Genomic DNA, 16,421 nt, shown 5'->3' with positions numbered 1-16,421 from the left:
ATAACAAAAATGTTATACTTATACATTATACATATTATTAATTTATTATGATTTCATAACAATTATTATGACTTATGAGTACTACTCTATCTCCACTGTCCACTACTGGAGTATCTACAATAGTAGTATAATACCGTTGTCCGTTGATATTTAGATATATATTTTGTAATTAAGTTGTACAATGACTACGAAACAAGACATGAAGCGTACACGAACAAAAAACTTTTCAGAACAGGAGAAACAATTGTTAATAACATTAATAACGCCTTATAAACATGTTATTGAAAACATTAAAGTATGTATTTCACTAATGTTCCTTAATTAATATAGCATTATACTCAATATTGGTGTGTATTAAATATTCCTTTTAGACTGATGGTTTTAATATAAAACAAAAAAACCAATCCTGGGCAGTTCTCACATCACAATTTAATGATCGAGTAGAACGTGGGAGTAGAACTGTACAGCAGCTTAAAACACTTTATGATATGATCAAAAGACAAACCAAAAAGAATCTCAGTAATGAAAAGGTAAATCTTTATTTGTTACTAACATAATGTCAATAATTAAAATGATTAATGTTTTGTAATAGGTGATAATGTATAAAATAATGAAACAAATAACTCATGAAGAGCAATGTTTAATTGTGGACCTAGTACAATCGCATCATTCAGAACTCGTAAGTTTTTTTAAGTAAAATAAAGAATGATAAGTACCTACATAAAACAATTTTGTACATTTTATAAAAATATTTATATGACATAGTTTACTGGTAGACCATATGAACAAGAAGAAGCATGGATAAATATTTGTGAAACGTATAATTTACATCAAACCACAGGGCCAAGGGTAATGGAGGAATTGAAGTTTATTTTTGATCATTTGACTAAAGCCGCTAAGATTGAAAATAGTACCGATAAGGTAAGATTCATTATAACTAGAACTGTCAATTTATGGTATTTTATGTTTTGTATATTTGATATCAATGAATTCAAAATTAATACTCTCATCACCGTTGCATCCATAGTATCTTAAAATGTGGGTAGTACATTTAGATTATAATTTTGAATAATAGTTTTCAAGGAACTCTGTAAATATTTCTTAAAATGAATAAATTATGTTCTATGACAGATTGGAAGATATAAAACTGGTGGAGGAACATTTACTAAAAGTATGACAAGTATCAGCGAACAGATTTTAGGAGTTATTACTGAAAGAACTGAACCTCTTGTAAATAAATTTGATGATGACGTTAGTTATATAACTACAGATATTAGAAGTACATGTAAGTTAGGTTAAATGTATTCATTACATTTTATCAAACAATATCATCTATAATATTATATTAATTATTTTAGTAGGTAGGTATACAATGTAATTATATTATATTATAAGCTAAATTTTGTTCAATGAACATTGTTTGTAGTCCATGTAGTATTGTAGTCTGTCTTGTACCTACTTTTTGCATATTACTAAGGACTTAATTTTGTTTTGATTGAATACAATTTTGACTAGTAACTGGGATAGTTACAAATTTAAACTTTCCTTTTCTTTACAGGGTTCTATGAACTCACTATATATCACTATTCTCACTTTTTTTTAGTGTATTAACTTTTTTGCTCTTATTTCATTGATACCTAATTTTTCTCTCTTTTTAAAGATCTTTAAATGTAAATAAGTGTTAAAATAAAATACAAGGCTCCGGATATTATGATAGGTTGAGATTGATTGCCCGTGTTTTACAGCAAAAAATCAAAATCATAGGTATGATTTAAGTATGAGGTGGTATGGAGCAGGTAAAAATGTTTAGCTTGAATTCCATTGTTCTCTGTTGAATGCTTTGGACATCTCTAGATAAGCTGGGTAGTATTTTTTTTTAATCTTTAATGCGGTTGTATAGTCTGTTATTCCATGAATATAGTGTAACTAGAAACCAAATTAGGTGCCAGGTTACATTCACAAACTTAAATCATAAATATACTTTTGCTTTTAAAAAATGATCAATCTTATAAATTATTTGCAATTTTTAATTATGAAAGGCCAAAAGAGTGCTGAATATACACTCAAGGATCATCACAACTTAGAAAATGTGGATGTGGAAGTTGTACATTTTGATGAAAACGTTGAGGCACTTGATGTTACTTTTGATAGTTTGGGTTATACTGGCAGTACTAGAATTAATTGGAGTAAGAAATAATATTTTTAACCATATTATTTGTATTAAACTAAACTTATCTGTACAATATCTTGTTGTTTACAGATAATCTCAGTCCTGAAACAATAACTCATGACACAACTAATATCTCACCACAATTAATTACAAATAATGCCACTACAAATACAGCTAAAACCAAGTCATATAATTCTCATTCATCAATCACCCCATTAAAAGATACCATCACTAAAAAACGATCATCTCAAAAAAAAATTTGTGATGGTTTAGAAGAGTTGACCCAAAATAAAATTAAGAAAGTGCAAGATAAGGGACGTATTTCATCAGAGTTAGATGACATTAAACTAAAAAAGTCCAAATTAGAGCTATAATCAGCAGAGGTAACCTTAGAAATACTACAAACAGAACTTTTAACCAAACAAATAGAAATGGAATCTAAAAAAAACCAAATGCTACTTCAAGAGGAAATTTTAAACTTACAAAAACATAAAATGTTGAATAATTGAATATTTCATACTACTTATATATAGTAGTTTATTATTAGTTTGTGATATAATATTTGTAATTGTTCAATTTACAAGACATTGAATAGCGTTAAAAATTGATGTTTATTTCTTATTATAAAATTATAAATTTTGTTTCTGTTATTAAACAATTGTTTTTTTGATTTAATTATTATTATAAAACAAAAGTCATGTTTATTTCTTATTATAAAATTATAAATTTTGTTTCTGTTATTAAACAATTGTTTTTTTTATTTAATTATGATTATAAAACAAAAGTCATGTTTATTTCTTGTTATAAAATTATTAATTTTGTTTCTTTTCTGGTTATAAAAATAAAGTCGTTTTTACTATCAAATTATTAATTTTATTCAAAATATTTGTTAATACAATCAATTGAACACAGTTTCAATTAAATGTCTTTGTACTGCATTACTAGCTTGTCGAACAGGCAATACTGGAACTTGATCCACCATATCAGCAGTAAGTAGTGTTTCATCGTCTATAACCAGTGGTTCATTTGCTGCAATTAACATATTGTGCAACACTGCGGTAGCAATAATTGTGGTAAGAGTAGTCTGTATTTGTGTTCGTATTCCTAGAGATAAAACTGGGAACCGCCTCTTCCATACACCGAATGTTCTCTCTATGACATTCCTAGTACCAATTTGAGCTTTCTAAAACAAAATTAAGCAAATGTTTTATTTAAAATATACCAGCCCCTTTACAATTTTTTTAATTTGTATTACTTATCACTAATAATTGTATTTATTTTTTGCTAACCTGATATCGTAGTTCTGAATCACTTGTAGGATTTCCAAGTGGTGTCATCATATAATTTCTACAAGCGTAACCTCCATCTCCTACGAGCACGGAATTTCCAAATTCATTGTTTTCAAACTCGTAATAATGAATTGTCAAAAATTGTTGAGTCGTGAACTGAACCAGGCCATCTATAAAAATGTGCATACAAAAATTTAAAAGATATGAAGGGTATTTATACTATTCAATAACTTTTCAGGTACCAACTCATTTTATAAATCAACTTCACTACTACTCACCTAGCTACAATATTTATAAATTGCATATGGCTACTACACACTGCCTGTACATTAATAGAAAAGAATCCTTTTCTATTTCGGAATTTCTCTCCGATGTCACTATTGGGTGACTGAATTTTTATGTGCGTGCAATCAATTTCACCAATAACTTTTGGAAAATTACGTGCTAACAAGAAATCATCTTGTGCTAAGTTGATTTCAGTTTGTGATCTTGGCATTTTTATATATTTAGGTTTTAGAAGTGCAATAGCTTCAGAAACTTTTTTAATGACACGGCAAACTGTGGATTTGTGGACATGTATATGATCACCTAAAACTGTCTAAAATATAAAGTGTATCATTACACAGAATTAATTTTAAATAAATATTAAATACATAATCGTGACAAACCTGAAAAGCACCTGTAGCATAATATCTCAGGGCTATTAGAAGCTGTAGTATTGGTGACAGTGACACATTTCGTAGTGTATTTTGAGTTATATTGTTGCTTATCATGTCAAGTAGATCCATGAACATAAGTTTTGACAATCTAATAAACACAGGAATATAATGTAGGTATATTTAACTACTATATTTTAATGCAACATATTATAAATTATAATATATTATTAACATATTATTAAGAAAAGAAAAATTGTCGTTAGGAGTCAATGATAGTTAAACTATGTTAATATATTTGTAGGGACAGTACCTAATTATATATGAAACGTTTTACTATAGGTACAAAGGTATTTATTTAATAAATAATAAAATATTTTGATATTAGGTACCTGAATCTTAGTTTAAAATTTACATCATCATAATCTGCCAGTGGATTAGACCTGTCTCGAAAAAATCGTGGTCTTGGTAGCAATTGTAAAACATCAATAATAAATAATTCATCATCACTAGATGAAGATGAAGCCGACGAATCCATTGATTATTAATTTTAAAAAGAAACAATGAAAAATGAAAATATTTAATTATTGAGTCAAAACAAATAATTAAATAAACAATTCAGTATCAAAATTGTCACCAATAACATTGATAACATTCGTATAATTAATCGATCTGTAAGTTACAGAACCAAAATCCGATCTGTATTTTACAGATCCAGTAGTCTATAGTTTACAGAGCCGTTACCGCTATCGGGCGTTCAAGCAACACCCACTTTTATTTACAGAGCCGTTAGCGGTTAACAGTGCGATAACGGTTCGGTAAGTCACTACAGGACGTTTATTGCATTTTATAGTATACAGTACGATACGGTACGTCACGGGCAGTGACTGTAATTGTGAACTTCGATTATAGTTCCATTGAACTTATTCCTATTAAGTATTAATGCATGCTTATGTATTAAAAACAAGTACATAATATTATAAAATGATTTCGATATTCGACTAACTTGTAGCAGGCGTCTGAAGCACTAGCTGGGCTTGTAGCTTGTCGGCACTCAACAAACGTGAAACACGACGACGACGAGCTCGGGACTTGGAGCAAGTGTTTGACCGTGTACCTACGCCATTTTAATCTAGGTATGTCCTATATTCCTATATAGGTAATATTATAAGCATTACCTATTAATTTAGTCGTAGAATTTTGATTAAAAATTAATTCACCTTCACCGAGTCGACGTTTATGATGGTTCACTTTAGTACTAGGCTTTGGAAACCTTTAAAACCCTCTGTACCTTGTGCTTACAGTTGTGATGCCGTCTTTTGCTCGGCGGAACGTCCCGTCATTATCGTTTAGGGTAGCGGCTTTTACCGGTGCGTTGCGATAGAATTTATGTGAAAACAGAAACACGGACCTCGTCAAGTTAATGCAATTTTATTTTTCTGGAAGTGCCTACAAAGAAATCATGTTCCAGAAGGCACAGTTTATAAACCAACACTTTAGTAAGTACCTTAAAAATCATTTTTTTTTACTTTTTTAAGTAGCTGGCTGTGTCTTATATTATTGTGTTCTTCTCACAGCTGGCATTACTGCTATTTTTATTTTTCTGAATAGATGTATCTTTTGTACCTATGTATGAACGTGTTTATATTGTCATCAGTGCTCGAATTGGGAATCATTAAGTTCTTTCAATCCAATAATTTATAAACTGTGTTTCAAGCTCAAAATTATTTACCAAAGACCCGTAAATACTAAAAGGTATTAGGTAGTCAAAACTATTGGAAAAATAGGAAAATATTTTTGTTATTAAAAATGTAAAATTCATTAAACAGGTACCATAATATCATTGACTACAATTTAAATAGTTATAAATTACGTAACATCATAATATTTGGTTCCTATTTAAAATTATCGGATTTTGGTTTTAAGGTATATTATAATTTAAAAATTACAATTAAGTTTTACAAAATATCCTTTTGTGTTTTGTTACTAATATATTTACCTTATCAACAATATTACATAGCTATTATATTTTCATTGGCACCCTATTGTATCTTAATAAATGTTTTCTACTAAATTTTACATGGTTTATACAACAATAAAACTTAAGTAGAATTTAAATTTTAATAAGCAAACTACCTCAAAAATTGTTATATTAAAGATTTTTTTTTTAAATCTAGTACAGAATATATCATTTACTATTGCAACAATTTGCTATGTTACGCACTTTAAAACGGAGACAACATATTATGCGGACAAGGCGTTCTCTTAATATTAGAGTGTTTTGAACATTAGTTTTCAAACTTAAAAAAATTATTCATTTCCCCTGTTTATTACAATATTTTAAGTGTTAAGCGAGTTATGAACATTTTCAAATATTATCTTTAAGTATGATAATATATCAATTCACTCTAATACTTTAACTAACAACACAAAATTGGGACTTATGTTTGTTAATTATGTCATGTTATGGGCTAGTAAGCTGATGAAGTCCTTTTAAAAGTACATTGAGTGCTTGACAAAAACCTGCTATCATAGGCTAACTGCATATTTTGCAACATAAATCTTAATTGTCATCAGCATTGTGTTAATAACATTTCTAAAATCCTATAATACCTGATAAGAATAATGATATGTAATTTTATTTTATTTTTATAAATCACTTTTGATAAATATAATGAATATTGTGTATTATATTATACATAATATTAAATATAAATTACAATTTAGATATATAGCATAAGTAAACTGAAATAGATGGACATTATGCTAGAATATTTATACTACTGTTCGGAAATTGTCATTAACATCCTACAGCAGGAGATATGCCTATAGATTATGCAGAAAATTGACAAAATCTCCCTGAACAAACTCTTCCCATTCATTCTGAGTAGGTGGAAAAAATCTCCTCTTATTTTTCAGGAGTAGGAATTTAAAAATTCCTAATTCATACATCATCTTTACAGGTGAAAATATTATATTGTGAACACTTTGGTCTACTATTTTATCATTGAATGGTAATTCAGATGTACCAATTCCAATTTTTATAGGAATTCAAACACAATATAATATATTATTTATAGTCTGTAAATAAGTTGTAAACAAGAAAACATATTATTTACCAGGTGATTCTTTTATTATAAACCAATCAATATTTCAAAATCTATCAGTTTTTGAAAATATTTCTATTAAATAATTTTAAGTACTTACCTAATTTATTAAAAAATAACATTTTTCTAAAAAAAAATATATATTATATTTAAAATATAAAATTATATTTTATAACATCGGGTATGTAATTTATTAAGGTAATAGAAACTACAACCATAAAATAAATAAATAACTGAGGAGATTTTGTTCGACTATACATTTATAAATACATTTATTTGTATAAAATGTTCGGTATTTATTTTAATAATTGTTATTTTATATTGTATAAACAACAATAAAACTTAGTGGAATTTAAATTTTAATAAGTAAACAATTTTTATATTAACATTTTTTAAATATCTACTATCATTTACTATTGTAACATAATCTTCATTTGCTTTAATATTTTATAAAATAGATAAAACTGTAAAACACAAAAGTTCAAATATATTTAAGAAAATAACCTAATAAAATACGTTGGTATAATCAGTTTCTGATAGAAGTTGGTCACTGTCTTAAATGTTTCCCCTGTATTAAGTAAATTGTAATGCCCATTATGAGAAAAACTTGAGATCAGTGGGCAGTTACAAATGTTAAACAGGAAGGAGAAAATTAGGGCCTCACTTCTCAGGCAGCTCTATACTCATTCAAAGACTGCCTTTCTGCCCTTCTATTTTGTGTCAATACTGTCGTTTTCTGACCATCGCAATTAGGCGAATAATTGCATTGATTTTATTTAATTATATATTTATGTTATTAATATATGTTTTTTTAAATACTTGAATAATTTGTGTACCTACTGTAGTCAAATACTTATCCATGGATCCAGTTAACTATGAGTATTAAACAAATTGTTTTATATTCTAGTTTACTAATTCTATCCTAATTTTTATATTATAGACAATGTAAATGACAACGCGGCAGAACCTGCCGATGATCCAGTAATCAAACCTCCTCCGGAACCTCTAACCAGAGAAATTCGAGGACTCTGAGGACTATCAACTGTATATATTGCTGAATAAGGATTTTTCCATTACCAGCATTCCAATAAAGGAAATAATCGGTTAGTAATTCAAAAGGTTAGTATATTAACAAAAAAATTGCATATCATGTAAAAGTAATATGTAACCCAAGTTATTTAACCAATTTTTAAGGAACAAACTGAAATTAAATGTTAACTATTGGTAACAATTTACAGGTTATAATTGATTTTGAGCAGGGTCTTAGGAACGCTATATCGTATATATAGATGTGTCACCAGATACCAAAAATTCTGATGCTAGTATTACTTATCAGGTACTGCAAAAACCAGAGGTAATTCAAATAAACAGACACATAATATATTTATTTTATGATATGTTTTGGCAATAAAAAATATTTTAATAAACAGTTTTTATTTCAGAGCATTATTTGATATGTCATTGAAGCCATTGTCTGGTGAGTTTATGGTTAACAAAAACAAAAGAATCCTGCAGAAGATAATCATTTTTAGTATATAAAGTAATATGAAAATAAATATCAAATTTAAAATTAGAAAAACGATCACCAAGCAAAGAAAAATATCTAGTCAGAATATACCTGAATGAATTAAAATATAAGTTTGCGTGTGTGCTTACAATAATACAATTTCTTGGCCAATGCCAAATGCCTACAATTAAATAAGTTATATTATTTGTATGTTATGTTATATATGCATGTAAATATCTTAAAATCTTATTGTTATTAGAAACTCAACTGGTTTTGGTTATATTTTACTAATCAAAATTATTAACCTATTTTACTATATTATCTATATTCATACTTTTGCATGATTGTAACATACAATTTATATTATAGTTTCTAATATTGTACATGATGTTAAATGTATTAGGTATTATAATTGATGTCTTTGGCTCATTTACCTGTGACGGGAAAACTCTACCTAGGAATTTCATTTTTTATCTAATTGGAATTGAGGATGATTAAACTAGATTATAATTTGTATATGTTGCATTCACTTAGTGAAATCGTTCATTTCATAAAGTAGATGTCCACTTCAGGAAATGTATCCATTTTGTGAAAATGACGTTTTACTACACTATATGGACAATTTGTTGACCTTTTCATGTAGTGAATGAAATTCATTTTATCCACATTCTGTAATATTACTATTAATATATACGAGTATTTTTGATATTTGGTTATTGTACGATTTGCACTAGGTAATTGTGTATAATATGATTATAATTAAATAATATAATATAGGTAACCTTAAATAATGAAGTATAAAAAGTTTTCTTAAACTTTATTTTTTATTTTATTATTTATTTTTACATGGTTTAGAGTTAAGGCAACAACTATTGCACAACATTTTTTTTTTAAAAAGGCACATCTTAATGTTTGACATGGGCTTTTCGATTTACATGAACAAGAAGAAAAGCCTTGTCCACCTGTTGTGACTTTAACAGTTTCTCGAACAGTTTGCTCTTTGTCCAACAAAACCTCGTCACTCTGTAAAAACTTCTCACATTTTTTTAAGCAATCTCCTCCATACCATCCTTTAATTATTCCATGTTTAGTCCCTAGCTTATATAGTTTATTCTTTTTTTCAACAACTAAACATAAAATATTTGGTGGATCTGTAGGCCCTCTGTCGACTTTTGGAACAGCCATTACCACACAATCGTTAATTTCGAGGTCTGGAACTAGTCTAAAAAAGTGTATTATAATAATATTTTTATTTTATTTTTAAAATAATTGTGTTATTTAAAAATTTACCTGTAACATTTTTTCAGCTAATTTTTTTATGCCATCAGAGCCTTTTTTCGTTGCATTTTAATCTGTTCTTTTTTATGTATAGTTTACACATAATAGATCCAGATTCTTCTTGATTTTCAACTTCATGTGTGTCAATTTCACATGTATGACATGTATAATTAACTGTTGAGCATTGTACATTTTCTTCAATTTCTTCTTCATTCGTAATAGTCTACCAATAACTGGTATAAGACAGACTGACACATTATTGTCAACGGGATTTCAGGATCATAAACTATCTGTTTATTACTATGTATCTGTACAATCATTTTCAATTATTTGATATCTTATTTAGAAATTACCTGATCGACTGACGAACCAGTGCAGTGTACAAGTTACAAATTATATCAAGCAACTTTTATATTTATTTTATACACAATTACCTAGTGCAAATCGTACATTAACCTGATATCAAAAATACTCGTATATAATAGTAATATTACAGTAATATTACATCAAGATGTGCCTGTTTTAAAAAAAAAATGTTGTGCAATAGTCGTTGCCATAACTCTAAACCATGTAAAAATAAATAATAAAATATAAAATACAGTTTAAGAAAACTTTAATTTAATTTTTATACTTCACTATTTAAGGTTACCTATATTATATTATTTAATTATTATCATATTATACACAATTACCTAGTGCAAATCATGCAATAACCCAATATCAAAAATACTCCTATATATAAATAGTAATATTACAGAATGTGGATAAAATGAATTTCATCCACTTCATGAAAAGGTCAACAAATTGTCCATATAGTATAGTAAAACGTCATATTCACTAAATGGATACATTTCATGAAGTGGACGTCAACTTCATGAAATGAGCGATTTCACTAAGTGGATGTGACATATACATTTCTTAGTTCACTTGTTAACATTGGATGATAGAGGATGAAATGATTTTAGTTGAGCAGTCAACAGGCAGAGGGTTATTACAACTTAAATCACATTAATTACTTTATTAACAATGTATTTATCATTCAAATGTTTTTCAATTACTAACATGTCTAAACAATATGCTTATCCCAGTTTTGGTTCATTAGGTCAGGAAAGCAGATTACAATTTACATGGTCACCCACGTAATGATGTGATAACAAGAAATGAGTGGGTAAATGTTGAAAATAGCAACTATAATCTGAGTGATTTCATAAGAAATGTGGCATTCACAACATACCAAATTAATAGAAATAAAATTGGGAGCCCAATTTTCCACATCGTAAGTCATTTATAAATGAATATTACTACATAATTTTTAAAAGTAAGCAACAATTTGTTTAACTTGATTCTTCAATTTTATCATTTAGATGCTACAGTACCAGGTATTAACCTCTTGCTCTATCTGCACTATTGCCACAGCCATTTTTTAGACCTTTAATATTTGGCCTAATGCACGCAACCGTCTCTTCGAACACCTGCGGTCTTCCTAATGTGTCCACTGTTGCCCATTTGACCACTTCGGATACCTCTACCATTGTCACCAGGTTTAGACCAGCCAATATATCCACCACCACCTGAGTTACTCTTAAAGAAGATATTAATTGAAGCTCCTCACTGGGGACCAGGACGTATTTGTGGTCGAGGTAGAAAAAGGCATGAAAAAATTGATCAACCATATCCTATAGGTTTCTTATATTACTAAATAATGCAAAACACATTTGAATATAATTCTCATTAAATAAGTTAACTTTTTATACAATTAATTCATTAAAATATTGATAGAAAATCTTTGACATGGAAGAGTGAAATGAGCATATAAGTAGACGAAAGAGTCAAACTGGTGCACTCACTCGACTCACTCACTCACTCACTCACTCGGCCGATGGACGTATAGGATCATTGGGACTTAACTACAGCCCGTCCCGTCTACAATTTGGACTATATATCAGACCTTGTAGCGGTGGAATCCCATTCTGTTTCTGCAATAATTTATATTTTTCATTCATTTTTATATCAGTCGAGTTTAAAGTACTTACAAGTTTGATATACGTTTCATAAGTTGTAATTCATTTTTGAATTAACTACAGCTCCTCCCGTCTACAATTTGGACTATATTTCAGCACCTGTGGCGGTGGAATCCCGTCCTGTTTCTGCAATAATTTTTTTTTTTTCCAAAAAATAGAGTATAATATACTTAAAGTTTGGTGTAAGTTTCCTAACTTTTAGTTCATTTTTGAATTAACTACAGCTCGTCCCGTCTATAATTTGGACTATATTTCAGACCTTGTGGCGATTGAATCCCGTCATGTTTTTGAAATAATAAAAATGTTTTGATAATTTTCATATTAAAAGGTAGGATTTAATCGACTTTAACTTTGGTGTACGTTATACAAGTTTTAAATCATTTTGGGCTTAACTTCATTCTACCAGATGCATGGACTATAGCTGGGCAAATATGTAATGTTTTTACAATAACATTTATGTTTTTACTAATTTTGGTATGCAGGTTAATGGGTTAATATATTCTATGTAATTAATGTACGTTTTTAATAATAAATTTAATAATATAACAGTAATACGGAATAATGTATTTAAGTTATGTATTAAGTATGTTATGGGTACAAGGATAACAATATTTTAGCCCGGTTCGTTCAGGCCACATTGTTTTTCTTATCACCGTTTGGAATGGAATCGGTCCCGTCCCTTCATGGACTTAAGTATTACCCTTAATTAGTACCTAACTATAATTCTAAATATTTATTTGTTTATTAAGATGACGCCTCATTTGTGTGCGTGTTGTCTTACTAGCATACAACAAAATACATTATTGTCCAGCAAAATTCAATGTATATTATTATCTTTAATATTAGAGTCAATTTACTTTAAAGAAATTGTATTATGTCTGTGATTTACCCTCTACAAAACTTAAAGGTAAGAATGATATCGAATAAGATTTCATTGGTTTTTCATTTTAAAGTGAGATAAATTTATTTAGCTATGTGAAATATCACAACTTTAAAATGATCAAAACTCACTTTAAAATTACAATAATAAAAAAAACATATTATAATATTCTATTGATAATATTCTTACTATTAAGTTTAACTGTAGGTGAATTGACTCTTACATTAAAACTAACAACATCAAATGGATTCTGTTGATTGCAATTTTTCCATGTTTTACATATTTGGTAAGACAAAAACAACAACATGCATGAGAGGTATAGGTACTCTATTAATATTATTTAACAATTGTAATTTAAATTTATAAATACCTACATAATGCTGTTCAAACATCTAATATTAATTCTCCTTTATTTTTTTTAGTCAACTGACCTTACTTATTTATTTGTAAAAAAATGTATTATGTAGGTACCTATGTTCTATGAGATAATTATTCTACATTTTGGATTAATTAAACCTACCTAATTATTAAAATATAATATAATATTATTGTAGTTTTTAATGTAATCGTAAATATTTATAGACACTTATGAACAAGCATATCAAAAACAAAGAAAAATATTTTTATCATCAGAAGCCTAGGGTGTGGAAAGAGGATAAAAAAGTCAAACAAGAAAAATAATGATGCTGATACTGGTAATTATTATGATTATCAAATAGATTTAAGTCTCTTATTTTATAAATAAAACAAACTTGTAGAAGTAATAATGTTATATTATTTTTTATACATTTTATTAGACAGTTTTAGGGGTTTCTCTCCAATTGAAATAATTGAAAAAAAAGTATCTAACATAATATCAAATGAAATATCTGATCACAGTAAAGAACAAAATACTAGTAATATCATATCTAGTAAGGTATATAATTCTCATTGAGCTTGACTCATTTTGTATTTCCCAATAAATTATATGTACTTAGATATTAAAATATTCAATGTTTCAATAGCAATTAATACACTGCATAATATTCAGGATCAATCATGCCAAGAGTTAAGACAAAAGGCTTTGTATACAGTTAATATGTTTGCAAGTACAAGTGGTATAAAATCATAAAACTACAACATTGTTTATTATGGTAAGTTGCTTATTAACAGCTATTGATTAAATTTAAAAAACACTAGGTAGATACATAATATTAAAGCGTCAGAAAAATACATGAAATATGTTATTTTATTTTCTCACAGCTCTCAACCAAAGTATTTCTGTAACAGATCATGCCACTACATCTACAAATTGCAATTTATTCAATAATTTCAAAGTTCAAACTATAAACAGCATGACCAGTAAGTGCAGTAATAGTATAAATGAATTAGGTATTAAAATGTAATATAATTAATAACTATATTTTATTTTATTAATCATAATTAAGTGTAAATAAATATTTTTTTTTTAAAGTAGAAGACCTATAAGTATATTTATTAAAAGAATATTTAAATGTATTCATTAACTTTTGAGATTCTGAGCAGAGCGATGAATGTATTGATTTTACATTGATGTGTGTTTTTTTTATTTTTTATTTTTGTGTCTGTCATCACCTTTTATACAAGAAAGTCATATTAAATTTTTATGAGCGTTTGAAATTCATATTTGTACAACATTTGATATTCACATGATTTCTCATGTAACGATTCTCTTATTTTATTGTAATTAAAAAAAAAAATGACTGTAGATACTTGGAAATTTCACTGAATGTTTATATTAGCATTTTCTATACACCATACAATTTTGAAAAACAATTTGACTCTTTTTGAGCTGTTTAAACGGACATTTTCAGTTTTCAATTTTTTTTAGTTTTTTTTCTTCTATAAATATCATTAAAAATTTTTTTGTTGGGTAAATAGCGTGAAAATTTAATATAAGGCTCCTGATATATCGTTCTGATAGCAGTTGAAAAATATTTAAAATACATATGCACAATTTTTTTTTATAAGCATTTAAAGTTCAAATTTTGACAACATTTTTTTTACTTAATGTTAATATTTTAATTTCTATAAGAATAAGTCATATGTAAAGTTAAAATTTAACCACTTTCTATCCATTCTTCATTTAAGTACTTATCTGATACAGAATCCATAAACGTAATTTCGACGGTTGCAGATTTATTTTGTTGATCCGTAGAAACAACATATTATATTGTACATATTTTATCCATGATTTTCAAAAGTTCATCTTCGTCTATAGAATCTATTCCGTGTAAATAACAAGTTAATGATTGTAAAGAATTTAAGTTTTTCTTATACAATGATATTATATAATTGAATTCAAATTTAACACCATCCATTACAGTGACCCACTTGTAACTTACTGTACAGCAGAGCGACATCCACATTATATCGGAATCGACAATACCCATTTTTTTTTTTTTTTTTTTGAAACTGTGACAGGCAATGCTACAATTGCATGTCATTCCACTATATTTGACTCACCAAATTCTGAAATCCAGGAATTAAATAAAATTAATCAGTCCAGTAACAGTATCAACGAACTAGGTAATTAATGAGGCCAAAAATGTGCGTGTTCAGTATCTAATATTATAATAAAAAAAAAAAAAAACTACAATAAAATTGTATCTTTATTATTCTTCATCTGAATCTATATGTGATATCATATCTGTACATGCAAAACTAATTCAATACCTTTAAATTTTTTTTATAATAAAGCATCTGGAATATTTCCTACAAAATTTAAAAAAATCCCTTATCATTCCTTCATATAAATCAGGGGCTTCTAATAATATAACTGATCATAGAGCTACCTCTCTGTCTCTCACGCTGTCTATTTAAAAAATGTCTTAAAAATAGATTAGTAAATTTCTTAAATGAACATAATTTTTTTTTTCTAATAGTCAGTTTGGGTTCAGGAAACGTAAATCTAATTAATGGTGATCTACTGCAGACTTTGAATTTCATTCATTCTAGTCTAGATAGAGGAAATAAGGTAATAGACATGTTCCTTAATTTGAAAAGAACATTTGAATCGTCGGTCAACTATAATATTTTTTATAAAGACCTTAAAGTATCCGTTGGAATTCTCTATCACTATTCTCATATTACCTTTCAAATAAACACTCAACACAGGTAGTTAGAATTAATGAGTGCTTTAGTTTTTTGATTTCTGTTAACTGTGGTGTTCCTCAATGTACCGTCTTAGGACCTATACTATTCCTTATATACATTAATGGACTTATTAATTTGAAAATTAATGGTAAGGTAATTTGTTTTGCGGATGATCCATTAGTGTTACCTTGAACATGATAATATTGACAATCTATATAGCTTAGCTAATAAATGTATCAACTACATTAAAGCCTGGTTAGATAAAAATTTTCTTGAACTTAATGTTAACAAATTTAAATCAATGTATTTTAGTATAAATAATACTAATGTACCTTAGAAAGATGTCATAGCTCATAGCTACAATTGTTTAAATAAAATAGAATTTGTGATTGCCTTTTA

The 16,421-nt window shown here is 27.6% G+C and overlaps 2 protein-coding genes and 1 long non-coding RNA gene across 6 annotated transcripts; 2 read left to right on the top strand and 1 right to left on the bottom strand.

Moving 5' to 3' along the window:
- The first annotated feature begins 23 nt into the window (after positions 1–23).
- LOC132940941 (uncharacterized) lies at positions 24–2,544 on the top strand. The gene is made up of 7 exons (XM_061008789.1): positions 24–295; positions 372–530; positions 593–679; positions 766–921; positions 1,132–1,285; positions 2,040–2,186; positions 2,261–2,544. Exons 1-7 carry the CDS (start codon positions 182–184, stop codon positions 2,542–2,544), a joined length of 1,101 nt encoding a protein of 366 aa, XP_060864772.1. The 5' UTR covers positions 24–181.
- A 1,027-nt stretch (positions 2,545–3,571) lies between these two features.
- On the bottom strand, positions 3,572–4,902 carry LOC132940852 (putative nuclease HARBI1). Its single transcript, XM_061008681.1, has 4 exons — positions 4,508–4,902; positions 4,128–4,266; positions 3,738–4,057; positions 3,572–3,629 (listed from the first exon to the last, which is right to left on the bottom strand). Exons 1-4 carry the CDS (start codon positions 4,651–4,653, stop codon positions 3,572–3,574), a joined length of 663 nt encoding a protein of 220 aa, XP_060864664.1. The 5' UTR covers positions 4,654–4,902.
- Positions 4,903–4,937: 35 nt separating this feature from the next.
- LOC132937011 (uncharacterized) lies at positions 4,938–14,482 on the top strand. Of its 4 annotated transcripts, none has more exons than XR_009663580.1 (11): positions 4,938–5,251; positions 5,420–5,614; positions 8,163–8,341; positions 8,461–8,576; positions 8,665–8,924; positions 11,110–11,283; positions 11,372–11,689; positions 13,491–13,603; positions 13,706–13,824; positions 13,913–14,041; positions 14,151–14,482. It is a non-coding gene; the product is annotated as an uncharacterized LOC132937011 (long non-coding RNA). The 4 variants fall into 4 exon arrangements; XR_009663579.1 differs by having other exon boundaries at positions 8,665–11,035; XR_009663578.1 differs by having other exon boundaries at positions 8,163–8,325; positions 8,665–11,283.
- Positions 14,483–16,421: the final 1,939 nt, after the last annotated feature.

The sequence above is a fragment of the Metopolophium dirhodum genome, chromosome 1 (genome assembly GCF_019925205.1).
Source record: "Metopolophium dirhodum isolate CAU chromosome 1, ASM1992520v1, whole genome shotgun sequence".
Taxonomy (NCBI): domain Eukaryota; kingdom Metazoa; phylum Arthropoda; class Insecta; order Hemiptera; family Aphididae; genus Metopolophium; species Metopolophium dirhodum.
Note: the sequence above shows the minus strand (reverse complement) of the source record. Positions and strands in the feature narration are given on the sequence as shown.